Here is a 15,857-nt window from a genome sequence, read left to right as displayed (position 1 = left end):
AATCGAAGGATGGACTAATACAACTTCTCACAGAATATGATAACAGCCAGGCCATACCAGCGGAAGCCTCAGGAGAGGTGTCTGCAGCTGAGGGCAGTGATTCGTCAGGATCTGGGGATCCATTGGACTGTTATTTGCAAACTGTTCTGAAACATATGGGCTCAGCGGATGCAAAATTTCATGAACAACAGGCTGCTGTAGCTGAGAGACAGGCTGCTGCAGCTGAGAGACAGGCTGAGAGAGAGAGTCTCTGGCCACAGAGAGACAGGCTGCTAGGGAAGCAGCTGAGAGACAGGATGCTAGGGAAGCTGAGAGACATTCTCTAGCAGCTGAAAGACAGGCTGCTGAACTCCAAGCTGAGAGAGAACATCAATTACAGCTTGCACAGTTGGAGAGAGGGACTGTCTCACCTGTTGTTAGTGAACCTAGAGACCCCTCTGTTCCCACAGTGCGGGCAGATAATTTTCACACTCTGGAGAAAGATGGCGATGTGGATGTATTCCTGCATAGCTTTGAAAAAGTTTGCAGACAGTTCCAGCTGCCAAGGGAGCAGTGGGACAAGTACCTTACCCCTGGCCTGAAAGGTCCTGCACTGAAAGCTTTTGCTGAACTACCCCCAGAGTTTGATCAGGACTATGATGCCATTAAAGCTGCACTGTAAAGGAGGTATAATCTTACTCTTGAAGTGTACAGAAAGAAATTCTGTTCTCTGCTGAAGGTTATATCAGAGAGCAATACTGCAGTTGTTGTAAACCCGATGACAGCCTTTAAACAGTGGATCAGAGGGCTAAAGATTGCCACTATAGAAGAGCTGGAAGATTTAATGGTGAAGGAGTAATTTGTGCAGCTGTGCCCAGCAGAAGTCCTAGAATGGGTTTTGGATCGTAAACCCAAAACAGTATTGGAAGCGGGTGAGCTGGCAGATTTCTACACAGTTAACAGGTCACCAGGGAATGGGAGAAAATCCTTTGTTAAGGGGACATCCACCTGGAAAGGAGCTGCTCCACGACCCCCCTTCACAAAGCCTGTTGTGCCTTTGCTTAACGTGTCTGTTCCCTCTGGGAAAGGAGGGGCAAGTGCTTCACCTGGGCAGGGGGATACCCGCGAGGTGTTTTGCTTGCAGCAAGGTGGACCACATCAGCTCCACTCGCCCAGAGAAGATTAATTTGGTGCAATCAGCTGGAGGGGCTAATCCCTCAAAAGTACCAGCATCTGTTTTGTTCGTTACACGGCCAGAGTAAAGCAACCAGGAGAACTTGCAACCTGTGATTGTCAAAGCTAAGGTAACACTGGGGCTTCGGGACACAGGTGCAGCAGTGACTCTTGTGTGTCCAGGGCTGGTAAGCTCTAAGGACATTATTCCTGGCAGGACTGTAGCAGTTAAAGGGATTGGGGAATGCAACTTGCAGTGCCTATGGCACATGTATATCTTGATTGAGGAGTGGGGAGAGGTTTAAGAAATGTGGGGGTATCTGAAAATATTCCTAATGATGTTTTACTAGGTACAGATCTGGGTAGATTGTTAACTCTGCATGTGCCTGACAATGCTACATATGACCTAGTGACATTAGCTGTAGACCCTGATGTGCAAAGGGCTGGGTGTAAAAATGCTCAGAGACATGCTGACCAGGAGGGAGGACAGAGTGCATGTGTGCAAAGTGTTGTGTCTGAACTGGGGGTGTCTGAGCTGAGATGTGAAACTGTAAGAGGAGAGACTAACTGGGGAGAAAGACGGATAGATGGTGTGGGTCTGTCTGTGCTTAAACCAGCAGGATCTGTACAATTAAAGTTCACTTTACAGTGTGAGACTGACTGGGGAGAAAGGCAGGTAGACTGTGTGGGTCTGTCTGTGTCTGAACTGAGTTTAACTGTACAGGGAGAAACTCTCTGTGAGAGGAGACAGATGAGTAGTGGGTGTCTGTCTGTGATTGAATCAGTGGATTCCATAGAAGAAAGTGAGGATATGGGGGGAGAGAATGACTAGGTGACTGGGCCACTGGCGTGATGTGTGCCAGTCTGTGCAAGAACCAATTGAGACCCCTGTGGAAAGACAGGATATATGGGATAAATGGCAGAAGGAAGATATGTGCTTGTCTGCACCAGTGTCAGAAGGATCCCAAATTCTGTGTGAGGATGTGAAGTGGCAAATTGACTGTGAGAGAGAGCAGGGGGAGAATGTAGCCCACTCTATGACAGAAGCAGCAGCGCCCCAGAATCCAGAGTGTGTGGGGGAGGAGGGAACAGGAAACTTTTTTAGGGAACCCAAGAGTGAGTGTGAAAGATTGTGGGTGACAGAGACCTCAGTAACCTCAGCTGTGACCTATAAGCAAACTGCACAGACTAGAGGACAGAGACTGACACAGACTGCAGGGGGAGGAGTGTATTTACACAGCCCCACAGTGCCATTCAGCAGATACACTGATAGGTGTGAAGAATCGGAGTCCCCAGCAGGCTCAGCAGATAGGACCCACAGTGGAGAAGAGAGGGGCAGTTAGGCAACCCCCCCACCAACCATAAAAATGTGCAGGAGTACATGCATTCTACTCAGGTGGAGGGGCAAGATCCCTGGGTAGTTAATCAAAAGCTGACAAAACACAATACAGTCAGAGGGTGTGAAAAGAAACTAGGCTTCGCAGACACCTCTGTAACAGGGTATTATGAACTGTTATTATATTTACCCACTATACTCCAACTTTATAAATTGTTATTGATCTGTTTTATTGTAACATATTACTTTGGCAACACATGTAATAATGTCTTGATAATAAAGTATTCTTGACTTGACTTTATGTAGCTTTCAGGAACAAAATGCAAGCCTTATTGGGGGAGGTACCTGCAAAAAACAGAGATGCCATATTCCTACAAAAACAGTTGCAGGATTCTACTGCCAGAGAGGAAGTGCATGAGATGGGGCAAAATGTTCTTGTACTAACACCCATGAGGCAGAACAAGCTACAGGCTGCATGGGAGGGTCCCTACGATATATTAAATCAGCTGGGTAGAGCAAATGGTGTGTCATTTTTAAATGGAGGGCATCATGATGGCAAAACTGCTATGTTCAATTTGTCTGGCAATGGCGTTATCACCGCAAGGGGAAGCTCCTTTTGATATGCAGCTGGAGTGGCTTGTGACCACCTCCCTTTGTGTCTCTTATTTGGGGGAGGTGTCATGAATACCTCATGATTTAGCTGCCAAGGGGTTAAGTCTCTTTAGTTTGTGAGCTAAAAACAGTTGTTTGATTTTTAAGAAGAATTGTGTGCTGTGTTAGGTAAGCATATGACTTCCATTTGGGCCAGAACCCCTAATAAATCATTTCTAAGTCCCACTTGACTAAATGTTATCTTATAGGTATTGGTGCATTCAGCCAGTAAAAGTGTCGGCTCTAGAGACACAGAGCAGTGCTTCTTTCTTACTTAGAGTGTATGGACTGTCATAAAAGATAGGGGGCTTCCCAGCCCCTGCAAAGAGGGTTGGGCAAGCAACCTGATCTCCTAAAAATTGTATAAAGTTTTGTGTTTTAACATGTAAAATTGTCATTCTTACAAGGGAAGCTGTTCTAACAGAGTAAGGACCCATTGCTTCATGTCATCTCATTGGCACCGATAATAAGACTAGTAAAGTATAAAATCTGCCTTTTCTCTTTTTTTATTTTAAAACTGTTTGCTTGTGTTAATTTATTTGTTAACATCTTTTTATTATTAATGCATTGTGCTAATATTTTGCATAATAAACCTTCATTTATTAAGCTTTGGCCTTTGTCTTATATTTGAACCACGTTACTGAAAGTGACTTGTAGTATTAAGAGTGGTAGTATTAGTACTGTGATTTTATGTTATTTTTTGCTAAATTGTAATCTGGGGTTTCCTTATAATTTCCCATATCATATAATCCTAAATGGTGGCAGCTAGCTGTAGTTTAGTTTAGTGTGGGTGGGTGGCATTAAAGGGGAGTTGTGGGCATTTCTTTTACGTCTAGTACAGACTAGAGAGTGTTGTTAACCCTTGCACCCACTGAACTAAGTCACAAGCTGTGATAGAAGAAGGGGCCTGATAACCCTTTCTGTAACTGGTGCAGGGTTGGCTAACCCTGGTCGTCACACCCTTGAACCCCCGAGGCAGAGGCAAAAAATAGTGAAAATGTGTGAATTACAGTGCATTGTATATATGTTTGATTAAGTGACTAGATGCACTTTCAGAAGATTTATCCTGTTACATTCCGCTTTACCTGGGTAATGCTAGGATTACCCAATTTCAATTTGCTACTTTTTTATTTTAAAAAGCAACATTACTCTTCATTTTGGGGACAATTGGATAACATTTTCTAACTTCTTGTAATGGCTGGTTATTTAACATGCGCCCGTAAACGGTCGAATTTGCCTGTTCACAGGCGCATGTTAAATAAGCGTTCCACTTGTAATCTAGCCCATAATATTTTAATGACCATTTGCATATTGTGACACAAATATGTTGAATGGATATCCCAAAGAACATTGATTACTTTGATAACTTAGTAGAAGTCCATTGCTAATGAAGGGATCAATCACTACCTTTTTAGAATAACTGATATAATGATTTTCAGCAGTTAAAGTGAATGTAAATTTGAATGAATGAGTGCCCGGTTTTTAAAAATACTATTAAAAACAGCGGCACTTTTATTCATTAAAATTTACATTGAAGCATATATTTTTTTTAAAAATACCTTTTTCTTTAGGAAACCCAAACCGGCGATCCTCTGCCCGCTTCTCCTGCTGTACTTAGCATATTGATGACAAAACCAGCTTCCTCCAATCGTTGCGTGGCCTCACAAGTTGGACGCCTCAGGATGCACGCCATGATTAGAGGAAGCCGGTTTCGTCATTGCTGTGCTAAGTACAGAGGAGCTGCGAGTGTTGGATCGACGGTCTGGGTTTCCTAAAGAAAAAGTTAAGTATTTTAAAAAAAACGCTGTAATGTAAAGTTTAATTTATAAAGGTGCCCCTGTTTTTAATAGTATTTTTAAATGGGCACTCATTCATTCAACTTTACATTCACTTTAAATACCTTTTTTCTAAATGAGTGTAACTAATCTGACTTGCATCAAGGTCACAGTTTTAAAGAGATCGAGGTAAAATCTGAGTTTAGCGTTCTAAATTATTTTCTCGGCCATATCACATTATTTTACTTCGAAAATTGGTATGGGGATTCAGATGAGGGCTACCAACAATACTGCAATGTTTGTGTCTCCAATAACAAAAAGGGGAGCCATATTTTGGGGTATAAAGTCCCTGTTTTCCCCATAGACTTTCCCCAGCCAGCCAACTCTGCTCACCTACATGAATACATTGTATCAAACCCTTAGCCTACGAGTTTTTATTTTATTTCTGAAGGTTTTTATACATTTGTAACTGTTAACTGTACACAGACACTTAAAGCAGCCCAGTCAGTACCAAAAGTACAACCTGCTGAGAAAATAATGATCACACAGCACAGCCTTAAAGGGCAGCTCACCGCCTGGTCACAGTCTTAAAGGGACAGGCAAAAACCCACACAGTCTTTAAAGGGTCAACTAGCACCACAACACACACAGTCTTAAAGGGACAGATCACAGTTATGTTCACACAATGAAACCTTAAAGGGCAGCTTGGCACCTGCTCACACATAGTGATGTCGCGAACCTAAAAATTTGGGTTCGCGAACAGAGAACTCGAACTTCCACAAAAGTTTGCTAACCGGCGAAGCCATAGACTTCCATAGACTTCAATAGGCAGGCAAATTTTAAAACCCACAGGGACTCTTTCTGGCCACAATAGTGATGGAAAAGTTTTTTCAAGGGGACTAACACATGGACTGTGGCATGCCGGAGGGGGATCCATGGCAAAACTCCCATGGAAAATTACATAGTTGATGCAGAGTCTGGTTTTAATCCATAAAGGGCATAAATCACCTAACATTCCTAAATTGTTTGGAATAACGTGCTTTAAAACATCAGGTATGATGTTGTATCGATCAGGTAGTGTAAGGGTTACGCCCGCTTCACAGTGCGCAGTGTAGGTGATATACCTGCCCTGACCATGCTTTGCAGACCAGGTATCAGTGGTCAGATGGACCCTTGCCCCAACACTGTGTGCCAGGCATGCCATTATAGCAGACTTATATGGCTTTGGCGTTGCTTTTTGGTAATTAGAAGGCTGCTAAATGCCACTGCGCACCACACGTGTTTTATGCCCAGCAGTGAAGGGGTTAATTAGGGAGCATGTAGGCAGCTTGTAGAGTTAATTTTAGCTTAATTGTTATAACAGCAGAATTGAAACAACATCATTGTATCTTGAATGTTTTAATGCTTACAAATTTTTACATTGCAATATTGCAACATTATATGAACTGCAACATTATATGAATTGCAACATTTTATTAATATTGTATTTACACGGAATTCAGAAGTAAACGTTTAAATTGTATTTGTGTTCAAATACTTACTTTTTTTACGCTAACATTTTTAGATCACGCTAACATTGTTATTAACAATTCACTTTGGCTTTGATAGTGTATGCTATCGCAGGTACATTTGGGTAAATAAACACACCCAATATATGGATCACAATTATCTATTTTAGATGACATATACCATTTTAAATAATCAGGTACATTTAAAATAAATGGAATATCACTAGGAGCACATTAGTTAAAATATTTCGACCACAGAATATAATTAAAACATTTTAATCACTGTTCATAGGAATTACACTTTTGAGTGGAACTTCACTTATTGACACATACACGCTTTATTATCACGCAAGATAGGTAATATAGACCTATAATATATATATTCACAAGAGTGATATCGTTAACACATATAAGGTTACCCAGTAGTATTTAGACACGTCCATACTCACAGCTTTTTTAGCGCTCCCCACCCCCACCTAAAACATTTTTGGTGAACAACCTGGGTTGTTCTTGCTGATTAGTGGATAAATTCACCAATAAACAAGTGCTGTCCACAGTGTTAAACCAAAAATTGGCTGACTCCTTAGCTTAGATGCCTTCTTTTTCAAATAAAGATAGCAAGAGAACAAAGAAAAAATGATAATAAGAGTAAATTAGAAAGTTGACTAAAATTGCATGCTCTATCTGAATCACGAAAGAAAAAAAGGTTGTACTTTTGGTACTGACAGGGCTGCTTTATAAGGACACTGAACCCACATTTTTTCTTTTGTGATTCAGATAGAGCATGCAATTTTAAGCAACTTTCTTAATTACTCCTATTATCAATTTTTCTTTGTTCTCTTGCTATCTTTATTTGAAAAAGAAGGCATCTAAGTTTTTTTTTAATTCAGTACTCTGGCCAGCACTTTTTTATTGGTGGATGAATTTATCTACCAATTAGCAAGAACAACTCAGGTTGTTTACCAAAAATGGGCCAGCATCTAAACTTACAGTCTTGCATTTCAAACAGTTACAAATGTATAAAAACCTGCAGAAATAAAATAAAAACTTGTAGGCTGAGGGTTTGATACAATGTATTCATGTAGGTGAGCAAAGCTGGCTGGGGAAAGTCTATAGGGAAAACAGGGACTGTATACCCCAAAATATGGCTCCCCTTTTTGTTATTGGAGACAGTATTGTTGGTAGCCCTCATCTGAATCCCCATACCAATTTTCAAAGTAAAATAATGCGATATGGCAGAGAAAATAATTTAGAACGCTAAACTCAGATTTTACGGAGATCGATATTATTACCTACTAGTAATAAAAAAAAATGTTGCATAATTTCACACCAGATTATAAGCATTTTTTTTTATGGCATCTAAGAGGGTAGACAACAATGCTCTTAAATAATGTATGCAAAGTTGAGCTACCAGAAACACATATTAGCTAGTAATAGCTATATGAGACTACAAACGCTATTATATCGTTACATACATTCTGCCACCTAATGGTGTTAGGTAAGTATCACAACGTTTACCCTTTTCAAAAATGGCGCATCTGTCATTGGAGTAAAGTCATGTGATCATCATTACTCATGCTTTTTCAACCTATGAAGTGCATCCCAACTCGTCTGAGATTCAAATAGCCCGCTTATCTTTTCTGCACAACTCGTAAAGCCGCCTGTCCTTTAGTAGGCTGTTATTTATTTGCCTGTTTCTGTTGTAGTGTGTATTATATTGTTTATTGACTTGTAAAATTATTCGTTAGGAAAAGTTTTTAAAAATAAATGACTAAAGTTGCGTATGTCACTTTTATTGTTGGTAGCTCGCGCAGTAGATTGTAGAATTATTGATCAGGCACAATAAGGACAGACTTGGTGAACTTCTCTACGCCTGTCCTGTATACCGGGCGCCAAAACAGCTTTCAGGCTGCATCACTGAATGACTGACTGGTGAGCAGAATTCACTAGGATATAATATATAGTTGTGAAACGCTAGTCTGTTATAGTTGTGCTTCACATTTTCTTACGTACGGGTATAAGTGAATTTGCATCACTGTGTGTGTGTATATATACATACATTCATCTTATGTTAGCATTCTTATTTGTTTACTTGAAACTTCGTTATTAGTCTAGTACACAGAGTGGTAACAATCTGCGTTGTTAAAAACCTGCATTTTCTACAGTAAAATAATGTTGTATGACTGAATAATTCATTTAGTAGTGTTAAATGGGGTAAGATATTTGAAAAGCAAAAGTTTAGTTGTTTATATATTTTTTGCAAACTGTTGTTAGCATTTATACCCAAGCTATATATTAATTTGTAAGAGTCTTGTCTTCATAGTTTATGACAAGGGTGTCAAAACTGTCTTAAAGGGACAGTCTACTTGAAAATATTTATTGCTTAAAAAAATAGATAAACCCTTTATTACCCATTCCCCAGTTTTGCATAACCAACAATTATTGCCTCTGATTACATTCTATCTAAGCCTCTTCAGACTGCCTCCATCTCTCATTGATTTTGACAGACGTGCATTTTCGCCAATCATTGCTGACTCCTAAATAACTCATTGGGAGCGAGCATAATGTAAGCTATATGACACACATGAACTAGCCCTGTTTAACTTTGGAAAAACTGTCAAAATGTACTGAAATTAGAGGCAGACAACAAGGGCTTAGAAGTTAACATATAAGCCTACTTAGGTTTAGCTTTCAGCAAAGAATACAGAGAGAACAAAGCAAATTGGATAAGAAAAGTAAATTGGAAAGTTGTTTAAAATTGTATGCCCTATCTGAATCATGAAACTTTAATTTTGACTAGACTGTTTTAAGGAGTATACTAATCCCCAATGTAAATGCTGTTGGAGATAATTGAACATTCCACATGTATTATGCTAATTTTTTTAAAGTTAAGTTTTTTTTTTTTTTTTTTCTTCTACTTTAAATTCTGGTGATTTTTCTTATTTGCAGGGGAAGTATAAAGTAGTAAGATGCACATCAAATCCATTATCATTGAGGGATTTAAATCCTATGCTCAAAGAACTGAGATCAATGGCTTTGACCCCCTCTTTAATGCAATTACTGGTCTGAATGGTAGCGGCAAGTCCAACATTCTTGATTCCATTTGCTTTCTCCTTGGGATCTCCAATTTGACTCAGGTATATAAATATTGTTTTAAGGAATCTTTATGTATGATGACATGTATTAGTTTATTTATGTTGTAAATTTTCTAACTGTATTTATAACATGTCCTAATTATCTTATGAAATATTGATATTTGCTAGGTGCGAGCCTCTAATTTACAAGATCTTGTTTACAAAAATGGTCAAGCTGGAATAACTAAAGCTACAGTGTCCATCACTTTTGACAACCATGACAAAAAACAGAGCCCTTTGGGGTTTGAGGCACATGATGAAATAACAGTGACCAGACAGGTAAGTGGTAGAGTACTATAGAAATGTCATTGATACTTTCATATCTTCCTGCCATCAGTTTGTTTAAAGGTTGTTTTTTATTTATTTTTTAATATTGATTTAATTTCCACGCTCATATAACTGGCTATGAAAAAATAAATAGCAGAATCATAAACGGGATAGTGCAATAATTTCTTTACAGTTTAGTTTGAGTTGTTCTGAGTTTATAATTTAATAACTCTAAGTAAGTGACTTTAGGACAATGTAAAGGAGTCAAGTACCGACTGTAGGTGATTCTCCTAATATTCTAAGCACCCAGAGAGTAAATTATTTCTTGTTTTGCACACCTTAGCTTCATTGTCATAGATATAATTTTCATTCATTCGTTCTTTTTTTTCTTTTCTTAAGGTTGTCATTGGTGGAAGGAATAAGTATTTGATTAATGGAGTGAATGCTAATAACACTCGAGTACAGGATCTTTTCTGTTCAGTGGGGCTTAATGTAAACAACCCACATTTTCTCATCATGCAGGTACAGTTTTATTATTCTGTTATTGCATATAAACAACAATGTCTTTCATTTGAAAGAGCAGCAACTAATCGTTAAAATATATATTCTTTTTGCACAACTAACGTTATGTGGAGCTGTTTTAATTGATTTTGAAATAAATAGGAAATGTGTCTGTGTCCCAAAAATAGTGATACCATCTTTTGGTTGCTATATAAAGCACTTAGAGGTTGACAACAAGAGGGGCGAAATATGTGTTCTAACTGGTGAACTCAATACCTATTACAATGTGTTGGTATATGCCCTGGACTTTTGCAGTGTGCTAATTTATAATTTATCCATGAGCAAACCTCTCTTCTTGCTGAATAAATTTATTTGCTTATTTTAACAGGGTCGAATTACAAAAGTTTTGAACATGAAACCTCCAGAGGTAATTTTGACTCCCTTTCCCTCCCCCCCCTTCCCTCTGGCTTACTCCATATGAAAAGCTCATGTTATTATGCAGTTGCTATGGGCTAATATCCTTTGTTATTAAATCTCTAATATATGTACAAGTAAATGTGCACTGCAGCATGTAATATACTGTATGTATCAATAATATAAAAAAACAAAAAAAAAAAATTGTAGAAAGCAGGGCTGGAACAATATAGTAGCACTAATATGCTAAACCTTCAAATCCAACATATATGTTAAGTATATAGTTTGTTCATTTAAAATTTAAAAAGGGCTGTAAAAGTTGGAAAATTACATGTTTTAATAGGAAAAGGCATTAACCTGTCAGCATCTACTATTTAAAAGAATTGCTATCAACCCATATTTTGCTTGGTACTACCATAATAGTCGAAAAATTACATGGTTTAATTTGTTTAGATATTGTCATTTTAAGACTGACTGCTCAGGATCTGCAGAAACCGCTGCTGATCAGATCAGCAGCGCTAGTTGCATAACTCAGATGTTTAACTAGCACTGCTTATCGGGTCAGCATCTGTTTCCACTCTGGACAAGCAGTGTTCTGCAGGTTCTGAGCGCTACTTCTAGTGTGTGTTTAACCCAAAGGGGTAAAACGCACAGCAGTGCAGGGTCGATTTATTCTTAAAATTATTAAAAAAAAAAAAAAAAAAAGTCTATTGATTGTACCTTGCTTTCATTTTGCCCATGTCTCACAGAACAGTGTTTCTAAACTCCCAGTCCTAAAGTATCCCTAAGAGAATTTTTAAGCATTTGGCTTATTGGGTTGTTCATTAGCTAAACATTTAATTGACTCATCAAGTGGCAGAATTTGGCTTTATAGGACTCATTGAGGGCTGCAGCCAAGAAACATCTCCAGGAATACTGTTACAGAGGGGGAAAAAGGGCACACCATGATTCTGATGCCGAGTTTTGATCTCCAATTTAGCATTCATCTATATAATCTGTCTTAAGGCTTGTAAAAGATTAAGTAATTTGTATCTTAATCCTCACTGTTTCAGATTTTAGCTATGATTGAAGAAGCAGCTGGCACCAGGATGTATGAATGCAAGAAACTTGCTGCTCAGAAAACAATCGAGAAGAAAGAAGCCAAGCTCAAAGAAATTCAGACGGTATTTATCAATCTTTCGTTCTGCACAGGACCTATTTAATGGGCACACCATCCGGCTAAAATTATGCAATTAATTTGTGCTTTGGATAGTTTAAGTAATATTTATAATTAACAGAACATGTTATAATATTGCAAAGTATTAAACAGCCCTCACCCGGCTAGTTCATAATGCCACCCAGCTGGCAAAATGTGCTGTGGAGAACATAAGGTTTGCTTTGAATGTACTGTATATTCCTATTTGTTACTTATTGGCTGTCATTTATTTCCAGATTCACATTAGATTTTTTTTTTTTTTATGGGAATGACCCTTACCCCATACACGCACATATACACAGTACTGTGCAAAAGTCTTAAGCTACCATTAGATTTGTTGTTTTAGCTATGGTATTATGACAATAAAAAATGTGTTTCTCAGTCTCTTTATTAGAATACAATCAGCAAAAACAGGATATTTAGTATGCAGTATTAAAAAGAAAAAAAAAATCTATAGGCTAAATTGGCAAGTATTTAGTGTGACCTCCCCTTACACTTGAGCAATAGCTGGAACCTGGCTCTGATAAACCTAAATGGAATGGAACCCTAATTAATGTCATTGCTAATACCTGTATTTGTCCTACTATTTCATGTCAAAATGACTGCTGTAAAAAAGGTCTATTACACCAGGTTTGTGCAAGACATGCTTGAGCATTACATACACATGTGGTATGAGTTTAATTCATTGGAAGCTTGCTAATAAGATCAACTTTCAATCACATCATTCTATTAAAAATGCCAACGATCACAGAATTTGACAGATATAAAAGCAACTAAAAAATTTTTTTTTTACCCCTGAGTGCACCGGGTTCTTGTTGTTTTTGTTTTTTGAGACATAAAATCATACTTTTGCATCAGCAAGGCCTCTCTCAAAGGGAAAACCACAAACAAACTGGATACTCAATATGTGATATTCATGCTGTTATAAAGAAATCTAAGGAATCGGGAGAGGTCAAGGACAAAAAAGGACTGTAAGGCCAAGAAAACTTTCAAAATCTGATGAGAAGTTTCTCAGAGTTTCTTCTTTGAGACAACGGAAGAAGTCCATGAAGGACCTGGCTGAGCATCTGGCAGCTTAATCTGGATGCCATGTTGACTCTTCTATAGTCTGAAGAAGCTTGATCAGGAATGGTCTTTGTGGAAGGGTAGCAGGCTAACGTATGCTAAAGCTCACAAATATTGGAATTAACATCAGTTGTAAAGGGTATTATGGAGTGATAAATCCAAGTTTGAAATTTTTGGGTCCAATTGTTGACACTATGTGAGAAGAAGAGTTGGAGAGAGATGGAAGAATGAGTGCTTGCGGCCTTAAGTGAAACATGGAGGGTTTGTCCTGGTTTGGGGCTGCATTTCTGCCAGTGGTTTTGGCAATATTGTCTGAATTGTTGGGATAATGAATGCTGAAAAGTACAGACCGGTTTTAATTTATCTTGCCATTCCTACTGGAAAGCGCCTGATTGGGATTGGTTTTATTTTTCAGCATGATAACAATCCCAAGCAAACTGCTAATGCAGTGAAATCATATTTAGAGGAAAAAAAACTGGTGAAAAAACACTGATAGTCATGGGCTGGCCTCCACAGAGTCTACGGGCAGTATGGGATCACCTGGAGCAGAAGGGCAAAAGCTTGCTTGATCTTGATATAAAAGACAACCGAAATCTAAAGAAGAACTCTGGGAAATGATGAAAGAAGCCTGGTATAATATACCAGAAGATTACTTTAGAAAACTTCAGGACAGTCTCTGCAAAAGAGTTCAAGATGTACTTAGTGCCAAGGGAGGTCACACTTACTGACTTTTGCCTGAAGGAGCCATTTTGTTCTGAATTTTTATATATATATATATATATATATATATATATATATATATATATATAATGTATTTACTGTATTTTCTGTTTTTATCTTAATAAAGAGAATGAAAAATAAATATGAATGGTCATTAAAACTTTGCTATAGTTGCTGATTGGGATGACATACAAATCTAAATGCAATTGTCAGACCAGGTAAAGCATTTACATATTGTAACATTTAAAAACATTTCACTTTGTTTTAGATTCTGGAGGAAGAAATCACCCCAACCATACATAAACTGAAAGAGGTAAGTGAAAAAGCTAAGGAAACCCGTTTTTTTTTTTTAAACTGTCATTGTTCTAGTTATTTATTAGCAAAGCTTCAAAATTTGCCTGGTTTTGTCAGTTAAAAAAACAAACAAAAAAAAAACCTTGTATAATACAGCTAAAAATATGCATCTATTATAGCTCATTTATACAACATGGCTTAGGTGCAGTTTCTCAGATATTTTAGCATAGGCCTCCACTACACCCCCCCCACACCCCACCCCGGTTTAAGAGTGTATTTATCTGTGCTAAGTTATACCAAATACTAATGATGGCTTCATTTTTCATTAAAGTTAATGAAAACTGACAATTGTGTACCTGGTTTTTAAAAAGCCTATTAAAAACAGTGGCAATTTTATTCATCAAAGTTTACATTTCAGCCGTTTTGTTAAAATACAACCTTTTCTTCATGAAGCCGGACCAGTGATTTCCCCCGCCTGCCGCTAGTCTATTTTTATGTCAGAAATGAAGAATCTGTCTTTCTCCAATTACGGCTCCCCCCCCCCAGAGCAAACATTGCATGAGGCCATGCCGTAAATTGAGGAAGCCAGATTCTTCATTTCTGACATATGAAGAGACGAGTGGCAGTGGGGGGAATCTCTGGTCCGGCTTCATGAAGAAAAGGTTGTATTTTAACAAAACGGCTGAAATGTAAACTTTGATGAATGAAAGTGCCCCTGTTTTTAATATGATTTTTAAAAACTGGGTACACATTCCTCAAAGTTTACATTCACTTTAAAATTGAATATTCCAGACTTTGCTGTTAGCATGTATTGTATATGTCCTAAGTAGTCTATATAACTTGTAGAAAGGAAAATCTATAATAAAAGTATTCACTTATACTTATTTATTTGTGTCAAAAGATCCTGTAATAAGTGTTTATGTAAAAGTCAGTTAAAGCTCCAGCAAGACTGATTGGATGTATTTTGTAGTGAAAAATAATGTAATAAAATAATTTTATAGAGTAAAATGTTTTACTTATGTGAGCTTCACTGGTTATGCTCCATTATTAACAGATCTGAACCATGTTCTAAGCCCCAAGGCAGAACATTCTGTGATCTGAGATGTCATCGCAGAAAATGCAGCATGTCTACAGAAAGAACAGGACACATGCAGGAACTTTTAGCACTTTAACTTTGTAGTGCTGCTCCACATTAGAAAGTTCTCTTTAAACCTAGCTATGCTCTGGTTGCACATAGCATCTATCAGAAATTTTCCTTATCACAGTGCATCCAGAGCTAACTGCTGTTTGAAGTGAACAGTCTAATATACAGTAGCACTGCAAAGCAGCAGTGCATTTATTGTTGAATTGCTCTGAGATTTTTCCAAACCCGCCCCCTATCCTTTCCCAGTCTGCAAAGCTGTTCTGAATGTAAGACGTCCGTCCGTCCGTCCGTCCGTCCGTATGGGCATTGAATCTTTTTTTTCTTTTTTTTATTACTACGTTTCTATGTTAGACCAAGAGAAAAGGAAACAAATTTATTCAACAGACCATTTTACAATTTCTTTTTTTGTATGCAGCTAATTTGCAATTCAATTTTAAACTACTACGTTATATTATAAATTGTTAAAAAATGGCTTTATTCTTCAGTTAACAAACACATTGCAATTGGACTGGTGCCTTAGTGTAACTGCCTAACTTAAAACTAAATTTTATTTAAAAATGACCTGCAGAAAAATTTTCATTATAAAAATTTCATCGCAGAAAGTGAAGAAAAGTTCTGCCTCTGGGGATTATTGTTGGCTTTACTTTAATGAGACCAACATTCTAAGAATTTCCTTTCAAGTTTGATAGACACAGAGGGAA

At 37.8% G+C, this 15,857-nt stretch overlaps 1 protein-coding gene across 1 annotated transcript in view; it reads left to right on the top strand.

The window, feature by feature from the left end:
- Nucleotides 1-8,237: 8,237 nt before the first annotated feature.
- SMC2 (structural maintenance of chromosomes 2) overlaps nt 8,238-15,857 on the top strand; it is a 291,284-nt gene continuing 283,664 nt past the window's right edge. Inside the window, 7 exon segments of the mRNA XM_053702691.1 lie at nt 8,238-8,354; nt 9,372-9,559; nt 9,686-9,835; nt 10,223-10,345; nt 10,713-10,751; nt 11,791-11,901; nt 13,987-14,031. Of these exon segments, the coding sequence (XP_053558666.1) occupies nt 9,392-9,559; nt 9,686-9,835; nt 10,223-10,345; nt 10,713-10,751; nt 11,791-11,901; nt 13,987-14,031 (636 nt within the window). The 5' untranslated portion in view covers nt 8,238-8,354; nt 9,372-9,391.

The sequence above is a fragment of the Bombina bombina genome, chromosome 2 (assembly GCF_027579735.1).
Source record: "Bombina bombina isolate aBomBom1 chromosome 2, aBomBom1.pri, whole genome shotgun sequence".
NCBI classification, from domain to species: Eukaryota; Metazoa; Chordata; class Amphibia; order Anura; family Bombinatoridae; genus Bombina; species Bombina bombina.
This window is presented reverse-complemented; position numbering and strand designations above follow the sequence as displayed.